This window comes from Bombus vosnesenskii, unplaced genomic scaffold, assembly GCF_011952255.1.
Source record: "Bombus vosnesenskii isolate JDL3184/JDL3185 unplaced genomic scaffold, Bvos_JDL3184-5_v1.1 scf7180000013289, whole genome shotgun sequence".
Classification (NCBI taxonomy): domain Eukaryota; kingdom Metazoa; phylum Arthropoda; class Insecta; order Hymenoptera; family Apidae; genus Bombus; species Bombus vosnesenskii.
In genome coordinates, this window is record NW_022882942.1 from 2,507,536 (window position 1) to 2,524,623 (window position 17,088).

Sequence of the window (17,088 nt, forward strand, 5' to 3'; positions counted from 1 at the left end):
ATAATCATTTAATCTTTGCAAGAAAACTTAATACGTAATAGATGAATTTACATGAAAATAAATTACAACTTATGCATTAAAATATTAGTATCTAGTAATTACTGTTTATATATTAGTAAAGTGATTAATAATCAAATTACATTTTTACCACAGCACCAATAAAAGTTAGAAAATTACTGTGATTTTTTCATAAACAAAAGAAATTTGTAGTTTCATTTTTGAATTAAGAATGTCTATCATTCTGTACAATTACAGAACTAAGTACTAGCTTGAATTCAATAAATAATAAGTGAATGTCCAATGATTAAATTGCTGAAAATAAGTAATTAAATTAAATATTTGTGTAATTATTAATTATTTATTAATATGTGCTTTCAATTACGCAATTAATTACTTATAAATTCACTATACATTCGTTGTGTAATTAATTACACTGATTAATGTATAAGTCAATTATTGAAAAATAGTAAATTGGTCAATTACAAAAATTTATTAACTTAATCATTTAACTCATGTAAAACGGACATTGTAATTTATTGCATTTGTCAGTTGTATAATAGTAAATAAATTTAACATGAACTAAAATTTTTAGAGAATTGAATTCTAAATTCTAATGAAGTAATTTATAATATTATTTATTAATGTCCATCGCCATATCACTTTCCTTTTGTTATATTGCAAGATGGCATGCACTTGAATTTAAGATCAAACTCATGTTCTTCAGGATGAAGAGAATTATTGTCATCTTTTTCTATGTCTTCTTCATGTTCTTCATTTTCTTCATTGCTCTCCTCATCTTCATCTTCATCTTGTTCAAGTAATTGTTTTCGAGCCATTTGAACTACTTGCCATTCTTGATAATGACGCTTTCTCTTTGCTTCAAATGCTTTACGTTTTTCTAAAATTTTTCCATATACATTGATATCTTTTGTTACTCAATACCACATTTTGATGATAATCTTTCTCATTCCTTCTCAATTGATTAAAATTAATTACTTTTTAATAGGATATTTAGAATTTCAATTTTAATAATAATAACAGTAAAATAAAAATCATTTCAATATTTATAATCAACTATAAGGTATACATATTGGTATATATTATATTTATGCAAATATAATTAAAATATAAATTACCTCTCTATGAAAAGGTTTATAATTTCTTACCTCTTTCTTCAACAGTTTCTTTTTCATCTTCATCTTCACTTGATTCTTCAAATATTTTTGGTTTACTGCCTTCTGCCAATCTGTAAATATGGGAAAGAAAATTCTTCACAATTTGAAATGAAAAGAAATGCAAAATTTATGAATTTTTAGTGGTCAATTGTTCAAACCTATAATTATTAATGAAATGAAATATTTAGAAAAACCAAATTTGTGAAAATATAAAATATAAAATGTATTTAATTGTTGTTGATATTTTTAAGTACAATTGAAGAATATACAAGTATAAAACATATAACTACTAATACTAATTGTAATAAAAATAAGAAATAAAGCAAATAAATGGAATAATTATTCACAAAAGTACCTTAATATTTTACATAGGGTTCCCAAAATAAAAAAGTATATATAATACATTTAAATATTATAACATATGAATCGTTTCCTTCTTATTACACACATTTTTATAACAATACCTTAAATCTTAATTTATCTTTGTAATGTAATCTGTAATTACTTCATTTGAATCTTTCTAAAAACAATCATTTTGATTAAATCATAAACATTTTACAACCCCATGTTTATACTTAATGTAAAATATTTTCTTATTGAATGTAGTTCAGGCATGTATTTTTATGTAACTTTCTTTTAGTATGTAACATTCCGAAGTAAGGATGTAATTAGTTATAAAAGTAGCTGATCTGTAATACTTGTATGACATATGGTTACATTTTCATTTAAATATTCATTAGCAAAATTATGTGTATATTATTAATTATATATCGTATGAAACTTTTTTTATGATGCTTAATGCTATTACAAAAATAATTATTAAAATAATATTGTAATACTGTTAAACGTTTCTTAATTAACATTGATATAAAATTAAATTTATGTTAATATAAATATATTATAACTGAAATGAATTAAATATAAATAAATCATAATAAAAATTTGGTAAAATTAGGAGAAATGAATTTCAAATTTATTATTTCATTATATCTTGATTTTCGTGTCACAGTCAGCAGTTGTCTACACAGAAATTATTTTTTATTACTTACTTTTTTGCTATATTAAATAGATAATAAAGGTATATTGTTAAACAAAAATTTTGTGTGGAGTTCAGTATTACATGCATTTATATGATCAAAAATTTCTAAATACTTCATAGAAAAAATACTGTTACTTTTGTAGAGATTTTCATTTATCTTTATATGGTAAGGCATAATAGTCATATCAATATAAACTATCTTTTGAAATTATGAATGGAGATTTCGTGAAATGAATGAATGCAACAAGTAAATAAGTTGTTATTTATGATACATAGAATATTTTAATACATACAAATAAATAAATAAAGAAATTAATTTATCCTATTATATCTTACCAGGTAAGAATTCAGTTTCGACAGTGAGATTAACAATCTAATATATGTAAAAAGATTTTCTGTATGTGCATGTGTGTATGAATGAATTTCTTTGGTACTTCAAAATGCTACCATAATGCTTCAAACTCTAATGCTACTTAACTATTTTTCCTTCTTTTCTTGTAGTGCATGTCAACTCCATTCAAGTGTTCAAATTTCACACAGTAGAATTACTTTTCTGAAAAAAGTATAAACGTAAAGAAGACTTTTGAAAGATGTGTAACACCTTAAAATAACATAGACCACTGTACGTATTACTTAAGATACAGAATTTTTTGTATAATGTATTCGTAGAAATTTTTTATATTATTCATTGTAAAAATTGGATGCTTAATTGGAAATTTTGATTTTAAACAATAACATGTATAATAATTTTTTAAATTCTTTTAAAAATATATATTTATTGTAGTTATCTTAAATTCCATATATTTATTGGATATTGGTTTTTCATTATCAACATGCATATTATATAGACTTTTATTTGATTTTTCAGGTTGTATTAATTCAGTATTATTCTACAATACATTAACATAAAAGATTGGTTTTATTTTCTTTATTATTAAAACGTTTAAAAATTTAGCTTATATAAATTTAAAAAATTTATGCCCCAAAAATGTATGAGGAGGTGTTTTGTAAAAATATTTTATTTTAAATGTATGTGCATTCAATTTTGACAATTAATAATGTTTAAAAAATTATAACTATATGTCATGTAATTTTCGACTTCGGGATGTTACATACCTTTTGAAACACTTTGTATGTTTCTTGGTGCATGTATATTTGATTAAAACTGTTTGATCATAGTATTTGTAAATATGTGAACCATCTTAAAAATTGGTCCTGTTTATTCAAATTTTGGAAATTTAAATAATATTTTTCTGAAGAATTCAAGCAATTTTCCACACAAGAACCTCTTTTTGTGTAGAATTACTGAAAATAATAAAGGAATACAACTCTGAGAAGCAAAAACAGCAAATGTACATTTTGAAGAGCACTGAAACTTACCAATGAAGATTTATTCCAATAAAAAGAATAAATCAACATGAAATTTCTACATACATTTGCATACATTCATTCTATTCTTAATATTCAATTCCAATACCAACACTTGAGCATTATGTATGTAACAATGCTATACTCTACATGGTGATGTTGCTACTTAATACAGAATAGTAGCATAATTTAAATTTGATAGTTTCCATTTAAGCCAATCCTGGTATAAAACTCTAAACAGATACCATAAATTAGACTGATTGAAAAATTTTAAACGGATAAAAAGGAGATAATATTTTATATTAAGATCTGAGCATAATGCATCCTTCCAGAAAGAGAAAATTATAAATAACAATCACTTTAGATTATAATATTAATAAAATTAATTTTCAAATGATTTTTTAAATAATATGCTCCTTACAGACATAGAGAAAGAAAGAAAATTAATAATTAGAAACTCATTACAATAAATTGATTGATAGTAAAATAACAAATTATAGACATTAATTTTAATTTGTTAATTCATTCATTGATTTCCTAAGCAATATGTATATCTCATTTTAATGCCATTAATTCCCTTAAAATAAAATTACAAGTTATAGAATATTGCACTATCAATTACATTTGTGTATCACATAAATCAATTAAAAATCTATCTCAAATAATATTTTTTTTTCTATCTATCTATATTATTTCGGGAGACGCTATGCACTTTTGTATTATATATATTGTGAAATAAGAATGTGTGTAATTATATTATTTTTATTAAATAAAATAATATAAAACGAATATTACAGACATATTTATTAGTTATGAGAAGTAGATAATATTCCAGTCAGTATTAACATTAATGTAACTATAAGTTTAGTTACTATTGGTGTTCTTGAAATATTATACATATTTTGTATATTACAAAATTATACACTTCTTCAAACTGAAGTTTATAGAAATCTACCAATTTTCTTTTATTTATTTATTTATTTTTTTTTTTTTTGTGATATGTGGTAATATGTACAATGCAGAAGATATTTATGAAAATAACTAGAAATATAGAATAAAATACTTATTTCTAATGAATTAATATAAATACTTACTTGGTAGCAACTGCAGTAGAATCTAATTGATCAAATTGAAATTCAGCTTGCAGGCCTTCATAGTTGTATGGGGTTTTTGGTTCATCAATCTTCATATGACCATAATCTTTTTCTGCTGGGTGCAATGTTGCAATTATATTCATTTCATCCCATTTTGTTTCTTTGCTTGGCCTGTAATAAAAATTGTCATATATTATTAAAAATTTATCATTAATATTTACTATTTTAAATTATGGAACAAGCAAAATGTAAAATTAATATAAAATACTATCAATTTCCTAACAGTATTTGATAAAACGTTGATTATGACTTACAAATTCAGAAAATTATATTGTAAAATTATAATGAAGAAAGACATATTTATTAATATGGTTCAATAGATAAATTACAATTAAAATTTTTTACGTATAAAATTTACTTAACTATGACAGTCTGTAACAACTTTAAACGAAGTTACATGGATTAAGAAAGGCAGTAATTAATTTACAATTATGACAATGCTCTAATAAAATAAAAGTAAAATATAAGTAATTAAAGGAAAAAAAAATATATATGAGAATGATTTAAATTAAACTAACCTTAAAACACAAGTTAACTCTGTCATCATCTCTCTTTCTCTCTCTCATATAATTTTTAGTTATAAAAAGATATTCACTTTAAAGTTACTCGTTTATATATGTATGTATAAATGAAACCATTGCTTCAATATGAAAGAAATAAATCTAAAAAAATCATTTATACCTGGGTATATCTGGATTATCGAAGCTGCTAGATGATTTTAAAATTCCCTTAGGAGGCCGTTTCGAAAGATTTTCTGCCATTTTGAAAAGAGATTGATTCACATTTGATAATTATAAAACATGACGAATCTTTGTAAAGTCAAATTTTCTTCAGAATGTTTTCACTCGAATTAGAAGTAATTGGACAATCGTTTATTGACGATGACAAATTATCACCTTAACAATTTTCAGTTTTAAATGGAAAAATCACGAGCTCTGATTGGTGCCATGTTACACAAAACCTTATACAGGGCAGGGTGTATTACGTAGTATATATGTATATACATATTTTGTAGTACCACGGTCATTTTCGAATTAAATTACTGAAGCATTGAAATCTATTTTTTGTAAGTGAAGTTATAGCCCCCTATTATGTAATAATCCGTTAATGAAATTAAAAGTTTATGGTAGTATAACAGATTTTACATAACGAAGCATTAAATCGAGGTTTCGATTAACTATAATAAAATGAGAATTTTTCTACGTATATTTTTGTTAAATAATTCTGCTTTATTATTTTTTTATAATTTTACTTATGTACACTATAATAATATTATTATTACTTTGTACATAATCTATGAACAAAACTTTGTTTAATTCTATAAACTCTAAACGAATTACGATTTACACAAAACGACATATTAAATTATAAATATTAAGTATTAAGTATTACATATAAAATTAAATATATATTAAATATTAAATTACAGAATATAACGTTTTCGATATTTAAATTATGTTAAGTATATATTTAACATTTCAAATTACTTATACGATGTATAATTACCTGTTTTGTTTCTTATTTGATATAAGCAAATTAATTATAGCACGGGCGAAGATATATATATATATATATATATAAAAGAATATAACAAGTATAACAAAGATTAAAAGCGTCGAACATAATATATGCATCTGCTGATTCAGTATCTATATTATATTTAGAGGACATATATTAATATTTTAATTTTCTCTATTTTAAACCGTATAGGATTATAATATGAAATGCAAGTCAAATTTTATACTGAATAATAACAATATATATTTTTAATGTTTCTGAATATATATGATATTTTGCAACTTGACGCAAATAAATTTATGATTGAGAATATATGTATGGAATATATGTGACATCAAAAAACAAGTAGTCTGTGATTGGATTGTATTTTATTTAGTAAGAAAACCCAAAGCTATCCCCGAAGCCCCGAAGTAAACTTATTAAACGTCGTTACGTAGTACCTGGTAGTACGTAGTGCACGTTCATTTTACACATATGTGTACATATTTCTCTTTCTACTTTTCTTCCCATGTCTTAACTGGTATGCTTTTTGATTAAACAAAAATAATTTAATGTTTCTGTTTTTGTTAGCACATAAATTTAATCACGTTTTCTATGTTTAACAATGGATCGTATTTCAACAGATCGATCTATCGAATGATGAACATCTATCGATACAACTTTCTCGCTACACATGCCTTCTGAATGTTAATAAAATGGAAAATATCAAAGGAGTTTGAGCTCGGAGTTTAAATAAATATTCGTTCATGATAAATACGCCCGGTAATTAAATGTGCCCTGAAACTAATGTGATGTCGACTGTGTGTGATGGCGGGTAAAGAATTAGTAAGCCATCAGCAGCAGTTTGTAGAAGAAATTAACTACGATGAAATTGAAACAGAGCAGGTATCATAACTATGCAGAAACTTTTCATTATTGTTCGAACAAGTCAAATTTTTGTTTTTTTAATCGTCGTTCAATAAAACATTTCTCAAATGTTACATCCAGTTGCGTTTAATTTTCGTAATTTATCCTAATTGATTATCTGATTTTGTTTGAAATATAACCTAAATGACGATAGTTGAATATTTTTTAAGCAAATTTATGTTAACGAAGCTCCTTTCTATTTTCTGTACTTTAATATTCGAATTTTGATTTAGATAACGAGAGAGATTTTTATTTGAAATATCATTAAGTTGAGAAAAAAACTGAAAAAAAAAATTTTTTTATTTTAATAGATTGTGAATATATGTCACTTTTAAAAATTTGATATAGATTGTGTGAAAATAATTTAATTAAAAATTAATAACATCGTTTAGTAGAATACAGAGTATATTGAAGAAGAATAAATAAAATATTAAATTTTTATATCTTTGTATTGTTTTTCATTTTGTTGAGGTTACATGCAGTTTCTATGTTTATCTAACATCATTAATATTCTTAACTTGTTGCTTCATTTTTCGAAAAGAAATGATTTATTTTAAAATCTGAAGAGCGCTAAATTAAATCAATAATAAATTGTTCATTATTTATTTTTATGTAGGTAGTCGGAAAAGGTTCTTTCGGAGTAGTATGGAAAGGAAAATGGAGGGGACAATATGTTGCTATAAAGTATATAAACTCAGAAGGTGAAAAAAAGGCCTTTACTGTAGAAGTTAGGCAATTATCTAGAGTTGTGCATCCCAATATTGTAAAACTTTATGGTGCCTGTACTAAAAATCCGGTTTGCCTGGTTATGGAATATGCAGAAGGTGGCTCCTTATATAATGGTATTAACTTTTTTATATTCTATAGAACTTCATTTTTTTAATACAATATTGTTATAGTCTAAATATTATTGTTGCTTGTTTTGATAATGCATAAGATTTAATTTGTTTAACAAGACATTAAATGCTTTTTATTGTTTCATATTGTTTTGTTATCATCAAGCATTAATAATTAAATATTACATTTACTTTTTGTTTTATTAATATATTGCAGTTTTGCATTGCAATCCTCAGCCACAATATACTGCAGGACATGCAATGAGTTGGGCTTTGCAATGTGCACGTGGTGTCGCATATCTTCACAATATGAAACCAAAACCTTTAATTCACAGGTAAATTAAGTTAAATATATATTTTTTTTTATCGAAGACATAGTATAACAATCTGGAAGTTTATTTTTTATTCAAATGATATCTGTAGCGTTTCAACAGATTTCATTTATATTTGCAGAGACTTAAAACCACCAAATTTGTTGTTAGTTATGGGTGGACAAACTCTTAAAATTTGTGATTTTGGTACAGCTTGTGATCTAAATACATATATGACTAATAACAAAGGTTCTGCTGCTTGGATGGCTCCAGAAGTATTTGAGGGTTCTAGATATACCGAAAAGTGTGATGTGTTTAGTTGGGGTGTTATTTTGTGGGAGATATTGTCAAGGAAGAAACCATTTGATGAAATTGGTGGTTCAGCTTACAGAATAATGTGGGCAGTACATGTAGGACAAAGACCTCCTTTAATTGAAGGTTGCCCTAAACCAATTGAAGATCTCATGACCAGGTATTTATTAATATTTATAATCATTCACTTTTATAATTAATAAAGCATGTTCTAATAATTTACTAAAGAAGTTAAGATTAATTATTTTCTTTGTTTTATAAAGTCATATTATCTTTTTCGATAGTGACACATGTTACTAAATATGTGATAGAAATAATTGTAATTGATAAAAAGTATTAGTATTTGAAAGTATATGTTGTAGGAAAAAATATAACAAATACTCTATTTTCTTCTTGAAATTAACTGCAGATTATTGAAACGTAAAAGTATATTTACAAGTATTTAGATTTAATATATTTTATGTATTTTAACATATTTTACGCTTGAAAATAGTTATAACATTATTATGTTTAAAAAATTTCTTTAAAAACTTTATCATTAAGCATTTAATTTAAAAAATTTTCATTTTATTTGATTGATAATTGGTGATTACACAATTTTGTTCATAGAAAAAACTTCTTTTCAGGTGGAAAAATGTTTTTAAGTATGTTGATTGTTATTTAGAGCTTTTTAAAACAATTTTATATTTATTTTACATTACTTGCATTTTATTTGTATATAATATCTTGATAATTTTTCCATATGCTGTGCCCAAATCATTTTTAACGATGTATTTTGTTAAATTGTAATAGAATAAACCCTTTTCTCATAACATAAGAGTTGTATGTTTAAAATATTCTTCTCAGAAGAGTCATCATATTATTCTGATATTATTTATAAGGATTCAATTGTGTAATTGAATCATTATTATGGTAATCTTTAATGAATTTTCTATTTATTCACAATTTATATAAATTGTGAAAAGCTATTACCTATACAGGTTGAAATTTAAGATCTTATACATAGCGTCTTCAAACCTTCCTTTCCTGTAACAGAAAAACATTTGTTTAAAAGTATTTAATATGATCATGTGTACCCCTTGTTATTCTTCTTCTTAAATAATCGATGGTCTTAAGTACTAAAAAAATAAAAGATAATGCGAACAGTTTAATTTATAAGTATTTAATATATCATCAGTATTTCTGATATATTCTAATATGTGGTCGATTATGCTATGCTTTTTAATTATCATGTCTAAGATCATGGGAAGCAGGGAATAATAAATTAATAGTCATCAATCAATAATCAGTTGGAATTTGATTGAGGTATAAGGAGGGAATGTAGAAATGTTGAAGGGTATGAGTATCGGATTGATTGTTTGGAATGCTGGTATTTTAGAATAGTTTAGAGTATTTTAGAATAGGAATGTGTAAGGTGGTGGTCAATCTACCTGGTGCTAGGATAATTTTAACAGTTTCATAATTCTTCATTCTGAGATTGTTCTGCGTTTCTAATTAGGGCTTTTCTAAATTTCTTCTTATGAATTTTAGGTTTTGTCCTAGGTGAGGGTGAAGATTGGGGCACATAGTTCATCATAATATTTTCTTTTAAAGAAATTAAGGTCCTTTAGCAACTATGGATTCTCCTTTGGGACAACAATCCACTCTTTCATCCCCTTCAATGGTTAGGCACTGGGAGCAAATTTTAGTGGTAAGTGAAATTGTCTTCAATGATATTTGTCCATTAAGGATTCGACTGTGCCAGATGGCGAGATTACTTTCCCTTTCGTTTTTCGCATGATGATTCAACACTAGAAGGAATGACTTGCTTTTCAAATCATTGTCTATGGTAGTTTCCGTGGATTTTCTAGCAAGAAATTTAAGAAGTGCTCCCAGTTATTTTCATCATAAATTTTGTTGACAGTAGATCGTGGAAGGGAAAGTGTTGAATTTGAGAGGATGGAAAATATTGCATAAAATATTCAAATTTATGTTAGTCATGAATTATTGTTGCGATTGTATAATTGTAAAAAGAGAGAAATTTAAAATTGTAATATTTTAACTTTTGTGTAGGAAATAGGAAAAATGAAATGTACCTATTTCTTCTGGTACATTATCCTTGAAAATATAATCAATATAATCAAGATATAATCAATAATCGATATTCGATTTTAAAGTCATTTTTCCAGCAGAAGGGTATTGAGGGAAATGAGATCTATCTTTTTTTGTTATGCCTACTCTAACAAATTATCTATTCTGATAAATTATTTTATATATGTGATTTTGGCCAGCATGTCCCTCTATTTTTATTACGTATCTTCTTACATTCTAAATAAACATTTATAAATCGTTTGTAAGATGTAGTAAGAAAAGAAACGAACGGTTGTTTCAGATGTTGGCACAAATCTCCCGAAGAAAGACCATCAATGGATGCTGTTGTAGAAATAATGACAACCTTATCACAATTCTTTAATGGGCATCTAGAACCAGTAGAATATTCCCAAAGTAAGTTTGTATATTATTAAAATTTTTCATAAGTAATTTAAGCAATCCAAAGTTATGAGATTTAACAAATGATTAATATTTACTAATAATAGATAATAATTTTAAATATGAAATGTTTATTTATAAACATGCACAACAACAGTGATTATATAAATTAATTATAATGTAATTTTATATTGTAGAAGATGTTGAGTCAGAGGAAGTTATTGACAACCAGGTTTCTAAAGATGATACTTTGGACGTGACTGATACTATGGATTCTGAAATAAATGGATATGCTGCCAACGGTACTATTAAAGCTAATGCACCCGTTTCCAAAGAAAAATCGGAAATTTTTAATGAAAAAAACAGTTCATCGAATCCCTTCTACGATTTCAGGGATCCACCTCCTAAAAATAATATTTCAGCAAACAATCCATCCAATAAAGAATTCCAGATTAAAGATTTTCCTCAACTTTACGTTGAGTGTGATCCGGTTAGTAACTTTTAATTTAAAAATAATGATTTGTTTACATATCATTAAATTAGTAATTAATATTTAAAGAAGTATAAATATTTTCCAAGATTTGTAGTTATTATGATTTACGTATTTACATTTTTGACACAAACATATTCTTATGTTTTATAATTCCAGAATGCTTGGGGATTACCGAGTTCCGATTCACCATTGGAATCTCCTATTCTAAAGATAAAGAATACCGCACAAAGTAAGTTTTTTATTACCTTTATTATAAAATATTTAAATTATAAATTTTGTTTTAGTTAATTTTGCTTTTGATTATGGAAAAATTGTTTTAAACAGTTACAATACGAACGATAACAAATGATTTATAAGTAGATACATTGTGTTATAAATATTACGCTTTTCATTTGTTTAGTAATAGAAAATTTTAACGAAGTTTTCTCTCTCGTTTTCATTTTTGTTAATATTTACACTTCTATTTTATTTTATGGAATACATAATTTCTTGCTTTCTTATCATATACGTATAGCATATATCGGCATATACAATTATTAAATTGTTATTTGCCGATGGCCTCGCCGTTGTTCTATAACAGCAGAGGAAGGGGAACTTGTTCGGGGCGAGAACTTTGAATTTGTGACTCACCGCGATAGTACTCTAATCCCAAAATAACGTTCTCCGTATGTTCCACAAAACCTTCCTTTTAGCGCGGAATGTGATGCGCTCAGGCAAATCCATTGTCGTCATTCGATTGCTTTTGTAAATAATTAACACTTATGTCTGCACTTTGATTTTATTTGCGTTCTTGCGAAATGCGGTTTTATTTCTGTTTAATTGAATAAAATATAATTTGAAGATATAAGAAATCAATCAAAGCCACTAAAATTGATTAAAAATCATTAAAAATCTATCAATTAATTTGATAAAAATTGTAGACTTTTACTGAATTAAATTATTAATATTTATATTTATAATTATTTATAGTTTTATGTATATTTGGCTTGTGATTAATCTGTACATACGTTACGTACAAATATTGTTCCCTTTCAATATAAAAAGACACGTGAGAACGAAGCGATAGAAAGAAGTTAGAACATCGCACCTTGGCTCGTTGTGATTTCACCGTGACGAATACTTTGGGAGTTCGTCGATCGGCGAAATCTACCCTGGCAAAGGGCCCGCGAAAACAGTCACATTGTACGAGTATACTAAATTTAACGAACAACTAATCAGGGGTACTTGTTTTTGATTGACACCTATCGACGACGATAAAAGCTTTGTCCTAAAAGACCCAAGTAAATAAAAACAGACCATGCTCTTTCTACTCTTTATCAGATTGAATACATATAAAAGACTGTAAAGTGACAAACCGAGAAGAAATAAATTAATTTTCCAAATATCTGCAAAAGCCGAATGATCTGGATAAAAGTATAAAGAATAAAATATATTAAATGATAAATTATATATTCTACTTCAATAGCTCTTGTCAAACGAAATTATTGATTTTCAATCATTTTCTTATTTGAAATATTATTCTTGTTGATACAGTTTCCAAAGTTGAAGCATATGCTTCCCAAAGAAAGACGACCCCAGGATAGATATATGTCTGTCCCCCATTGGATTTCTTAATTTTTCGCTGCGGCATCAACATGGAAATCAGAGCTTCGACTTAATCCAGCCCTGAAGATGAATTAAGAGCCGAAGAACCGTATTTTCTTCTTGGCTCGTGCTTGCACGTCCTGTCTGGTGGGGGATACCTCGAAGCAGGTGTAGCTGACTCACCAGGCCCAATATAGATGCACGTTTGTTTAGTGCTCTCCCGACACATCACCAAGAACGACCGTCTTTTCTCTTCTTTCTTCTTTTTCTCTCACCCTCGTTATCGAAAAGAAATTGTTCGTTTCTTGGAAATTTTGTTTTCTCGTTCCCCCTGCCCCATCTGCATTTTTTTTCATCTTTTACGGACAAGTTCGATCGACCGCCATCCTCCGGATCAAAGAGTGGTTCGTGGTAACTTTTAATCGGAGAGTGACATCTTTCATGTGAACGAATACTTGATTCTATTATGAACGAAGCCTCGACAGGCTCCAGTATTTGGAAATGTGCGAGGAATACCCAAATATCGTCGCCACGGACACCCTAAAGCGGTGCTGGGTTTTGCTACGTTAGTACTTTGCTCTGTTTTTCTTTTTCTTCTCGTCGTTGATGGTATGACGAGGTGCCTTTCTTTCTTAATTTTTATTAGGAGGGTTTCGAGTAAACCGCGATAGAGCTTTTATTATACGATTTTACATGATATTCAACATTGTAAGATCGAACGACGAACAGTCGCTACTAATCACGCGATAGAGGTAGAAAGAACGCGGGGTTGAACCCGCCAAATGTGATAAAAAGTTAAAGGTCAAAATTTGGGATTAAATTTTAAATTGATGGAATGAGTAGCTTCCGTAGACTTAGTACGGAAATTAACATATTATTAATGTTTCTATAATATGTTTCGAAAGCGATTATGCCTTAATTCGATGTAATTATTGCATAACTAGTATACTAGCAGTTTTTGTTTTGGAGGAAAGCAGGAAAACAAATTTTGAATCAAGTAATGTACGAGGGTATATCACTTGAATCGAACGAATGTTTGTACAGTATTGTTATCCTCAAAATAAACCGAGAAGTTGTGAAATTAATTTAAATTCAGAATGGATTTAACGTAAATAGGCGTACACAGCAAGAGTCGATAACTTTGCTGTGATCATTTAAAAATGGGTTAAACCAACATAACACTACTATATTTCTAAAGTAGATCTTCAATTCAAGTTGAATTTAGTGTTGATGAAAGAAACATAGCAAAGTTTATTATTTTAAAGTTTTCCTTTATCCCTTTTATCCTGCGAATGTTTAGTAAAAAGTAAAATAAGTCATAAATACATGTTTGTATATTTCTTTCTATATATTTTTTCTAATAGTTTCGAGTAAAAGTATTCGGCAATTTAAGTGTGCCATAATTTTGACATAATCAAAATGAACTTTTTATACGAATAGGTTCCAAGTCCGAGTTTAGACTGATTACTGATCTGTTGATAATACGCACGTTTAATCAGTGTATTCGTCATATTTGAGAAAATGTCAATTTATTTTGCATCGGTCTTATACCAGAAACATCTTTGGATAGAGTAAAAACAAAATAAGTTACTTACGATCATTTATATTAATCGGATTAACTTTCGGCTATAATTATTGTTTGACAGGTAATAGCACGACTGACAAAGATTTAGACAACGTTTATCGCCTTTTGGACGCGGATCTGAGGCCATTGACGCCTGATCAGACTTGCGAAAGATCGAAAGAAATTTTCGAAGAGCACAAACAGCTGGCGCAAGAATATTTGAAGGTGCAAACGGAGATAGCGCTTTTGGGGCAGCACAAAAATGAAATGCTAAAAAATTTGACCATAGACAGTTTAAGGCAGCAAGAGGAACTCAGGAAACTGGAGGATGAAAAAGTAAGCCGATATAAACAAAGATTATCGGTAAAAAAAATTATTTCAGGATTGGTTTATGTAGAAGGATCGCAAAAGAGTAATTTTTAAATGACGCAAAATATCTGCAAACTTTTAAATTTTATGAATGAAAAAGAATTCTCTAATCCTTGAAGGTTTATTTTTCAGAATTAAAATTCTTGTTATATTATGCTTTTGCAAATCAAATTATTAATTTTAGTTCCTTTCTCGATTACAGGAGTCTCTCATAAAGCTGTATAGAAATTTAAAACGTCAGTTGGAAATCATGAAGAATCAGAGGACGAACAATGCTCTTTTGAGCAACGCTCAAGTCGGTCCGACAGTTTCCGGAAACAACGGGTGGTTCGTGGTACCTTGTCAAAATCCTTCGAGACATTCTTGAATACCAAGATTAGACAAGTACAAGCGTTAGACGAGATTCTTTTTTACATTATGTCTTGCGAATTTCCCCTGTGCTTCCTTCCTGTAGCGAACACGGGCAACAATATCGATTTTCTCAATAGATTTTTCAACGTTAGATTTTATTCTATAGTATACAAAAGTAAAAGAGAGAGAAGTTGGCAATGCAATCTCTTAAACATAACTATATATATATAAAAGCACTGTTTTCTATTTGCATTTGATTTCAAGAACGTTTATCGAGACTTCTCCGTTTTAATGAACAAAATTATGTAAAAATTTGATCAATAATATGCATATATATTTAGGTATCTATATCTTTCAAATAAGCATTACGGGGAATCTACCGAAGTAGCTTTAAATATTGCTATAATGCTTTTATCGTGTTTTAAATATAAAAATACAGGTTTGAAAAAATACTGCTATGAGAAAGTTAACGTAATTGGTGATTATCAATCAGAAATCGATGATTAGTCAACTGCCTGTGTAATTTGTTATTACTACATTTATTTATGTAAGAATTACCATTAATAAGTAATAATTAAGGAGGTATTGTATTATTATTTATCTAATTTATCTAATTTGTCCTTACGTATAATTATTTTTCGTTACAAACTAATTTGTACAGTCAGTAAAATATTCGATAAATGGTGTCCTCGTTATAAAATATTAAGTATTGTATTTAATCGGATACCGATAATTGTTCATTATATAATTTCTATTTTTTGCCATAACATTGTCAAGAATTAGTTATTGAAATGAAGTTACAGTAATCAAAAATCGGTTCTTCAACGAAAGAACCAATTTTTTTAAAATTGTTAAATATTTTTGCGTCAAAAGCTTATTTATGAAATATACGCGATATTTTCTTTTCATTTCTCGTCTTCGTTTAATAACTACGAGCGAGTTTTAACTAACAGTAACACTATCAGATAACTAATAATTCTAGGATAACTCCTTGTTTACGTTATAGTTTTTATATTATGATATCATTAACATCATCTTTTAGTAATATTCAATATTGTATTTTATACTTTAAAGAAAAAAGTTTGATTATTAAAAAACAAAATATAACGATGTTTACCAGTAATTGTTCACGGTGCCTCTGGTTTCGCACGGGTCTGACTATAAGTATCATCTTCTACTTAAAGGCATGATTTCTTTACAACTTGATAGAACTTTACTGTACAAAGCATAATAAATAATAACATTTATCATTTATTCTACGATCGACCATTATTTTATCTCCTCTACTGTTTCTTTTTTAACAGAACATTTTTGTATTTTCTTCTTCGAACAAATCAATTTAAAATCTTAAATAAACATACGAAATCGCTTATCTGCAATATTTTCATGAAAGTTGAAATGAAAGCGCATGGATAACGATATTAACTATAAGAGAAGAAAAAAAGGAGCAAAGAAGAAGGTTGCGAATTTTAATTCCATATTGAAATAATTGTTTTCCATCAAATTGAACGTATTCGTTCTTGACATTAATAACTTCTAAAACGAGCACCGAAACTGCACAAACGCTGCGACTAAGCATCTTCTTAAATAATACAACACAAACGTATCCCCATCGAGCAGAGACATTATCATCAAGTTT

General features: G+C 27.2%; 2 protein-coding genes across 3 annotated transcripts; one reads left to right on the forward strand and one right to left on the reverse strand.

Moving 5' to 3' along the window:
- Window positions 1-471: 471 nt before the first annotated feature.
- LOC117232653 (protein phosphatase inhibitor 2-like) lies at window positions 472-5,791 on the reverse strand. 2 transcript variants are annotated; one of them, XM_033492158.1, is made up of 4 exons: window positions 5,418-5,791; window positions 4,677-4,847; window positions 1,167-1,246; window positions 472-898 (listed from the first exon to the last, which is right to left on the reverse strand). In XM_033492158.1, exons 1-4 carry the CDS (start codon window positions 5,495-5,497, stop codon window positions 657-659), a joined length of 573 nt encoding a protein of 190 aa, XP_033348049.1. In that variant the 5' UTR covers window positions 5,498-5,791; the 3' UTR covers window positions 472-656. The 2 variants fall into 2 exon arrangements, with proteins under 2 accessions (XP_033348049.1, XP_033348050.1); XM_033492159.1 differs by lacking the exon at window positions 5,418-5,791 and adding an exon at window positions 5,255-5,401.
- Window positions 5,792-6,657: 866 nt separating this feature from the next.
- LOC117232651 (mitogen-activated protein kinase kinase kinase 7-like) lies at window positions 6,658-16,708 on the forward strand. The gene is made up of 10 exons (XM_033492156.1): window positions 6,658-6,774; window positions 6,878-7,139; window positions 7,777-8,002; window positions 8,214-8,331; window positions 8,450-8,779; window positions 10,991-11,103; window positions 11,286-11,578; window positions 11,738-11,810; window positions 14,812-15,065; window positions 15,301-16,708. The coding sequence occupies exons 2-10, from the start codon at window positions 7,062-7,064 to the stop codon at window positions 15,463-15,465; spliced, it is 1,650 nt and encodes a 549-aa protein (XP_033348047.1). The 5' UTR covers window positions 6,658-6,774; window positions 6,878-7,061; the 3' UTR covers window positions 15,466-16,708.
- Window positions 16,709-17,088: the final 380 nt, after the last annotated feature.

Bases quoted from the DNA above. Each gene is read 5' to 3' on its own strand.
- LOC117232653 (XM_033492158.1), bottom strand. From the start codon at position 5,497: ATGGCAGAAAATCTTTCGAAACGGCCTCCTAAGGGAATTTTAAAATCA. The intron at 4,848-5,417 runs GTATAAATGATT...TTTTTATTACAG, and splicing joins GATAATCCAGATATACCCAG to GCCAAGCAAAGAAACAAAAT. The intron at 899-1,166 runs GTAAGAAATTAT...GAAAAATTTTAG, and splicing joins AGAAACTGTTGAAGAAAGAG to AAAAACGTAAAGCATTTGAA.
- LOC117232651 (XM_033492156.1), top strand. From the start codon at position 7,062: ATGGCGGGTAAAGAATTAGTAAGCCATCAGCAGCAGTTTGTAGAAGAA. The intron at 8,332-8,449 runs GTAAATTAAGTT...TTATATTTGCAG, and splicing joins CCAAAACCTTTAATTCACAG to AGACTTAAAACCACCAAATT. The intron at 11,579-11,737 runs GTTAGTAACTTT...TTATAATTCCAG, and splicing joins TTTACGTTGAGTGTGATCCG to AATGCTTGGGGATTACCGAG.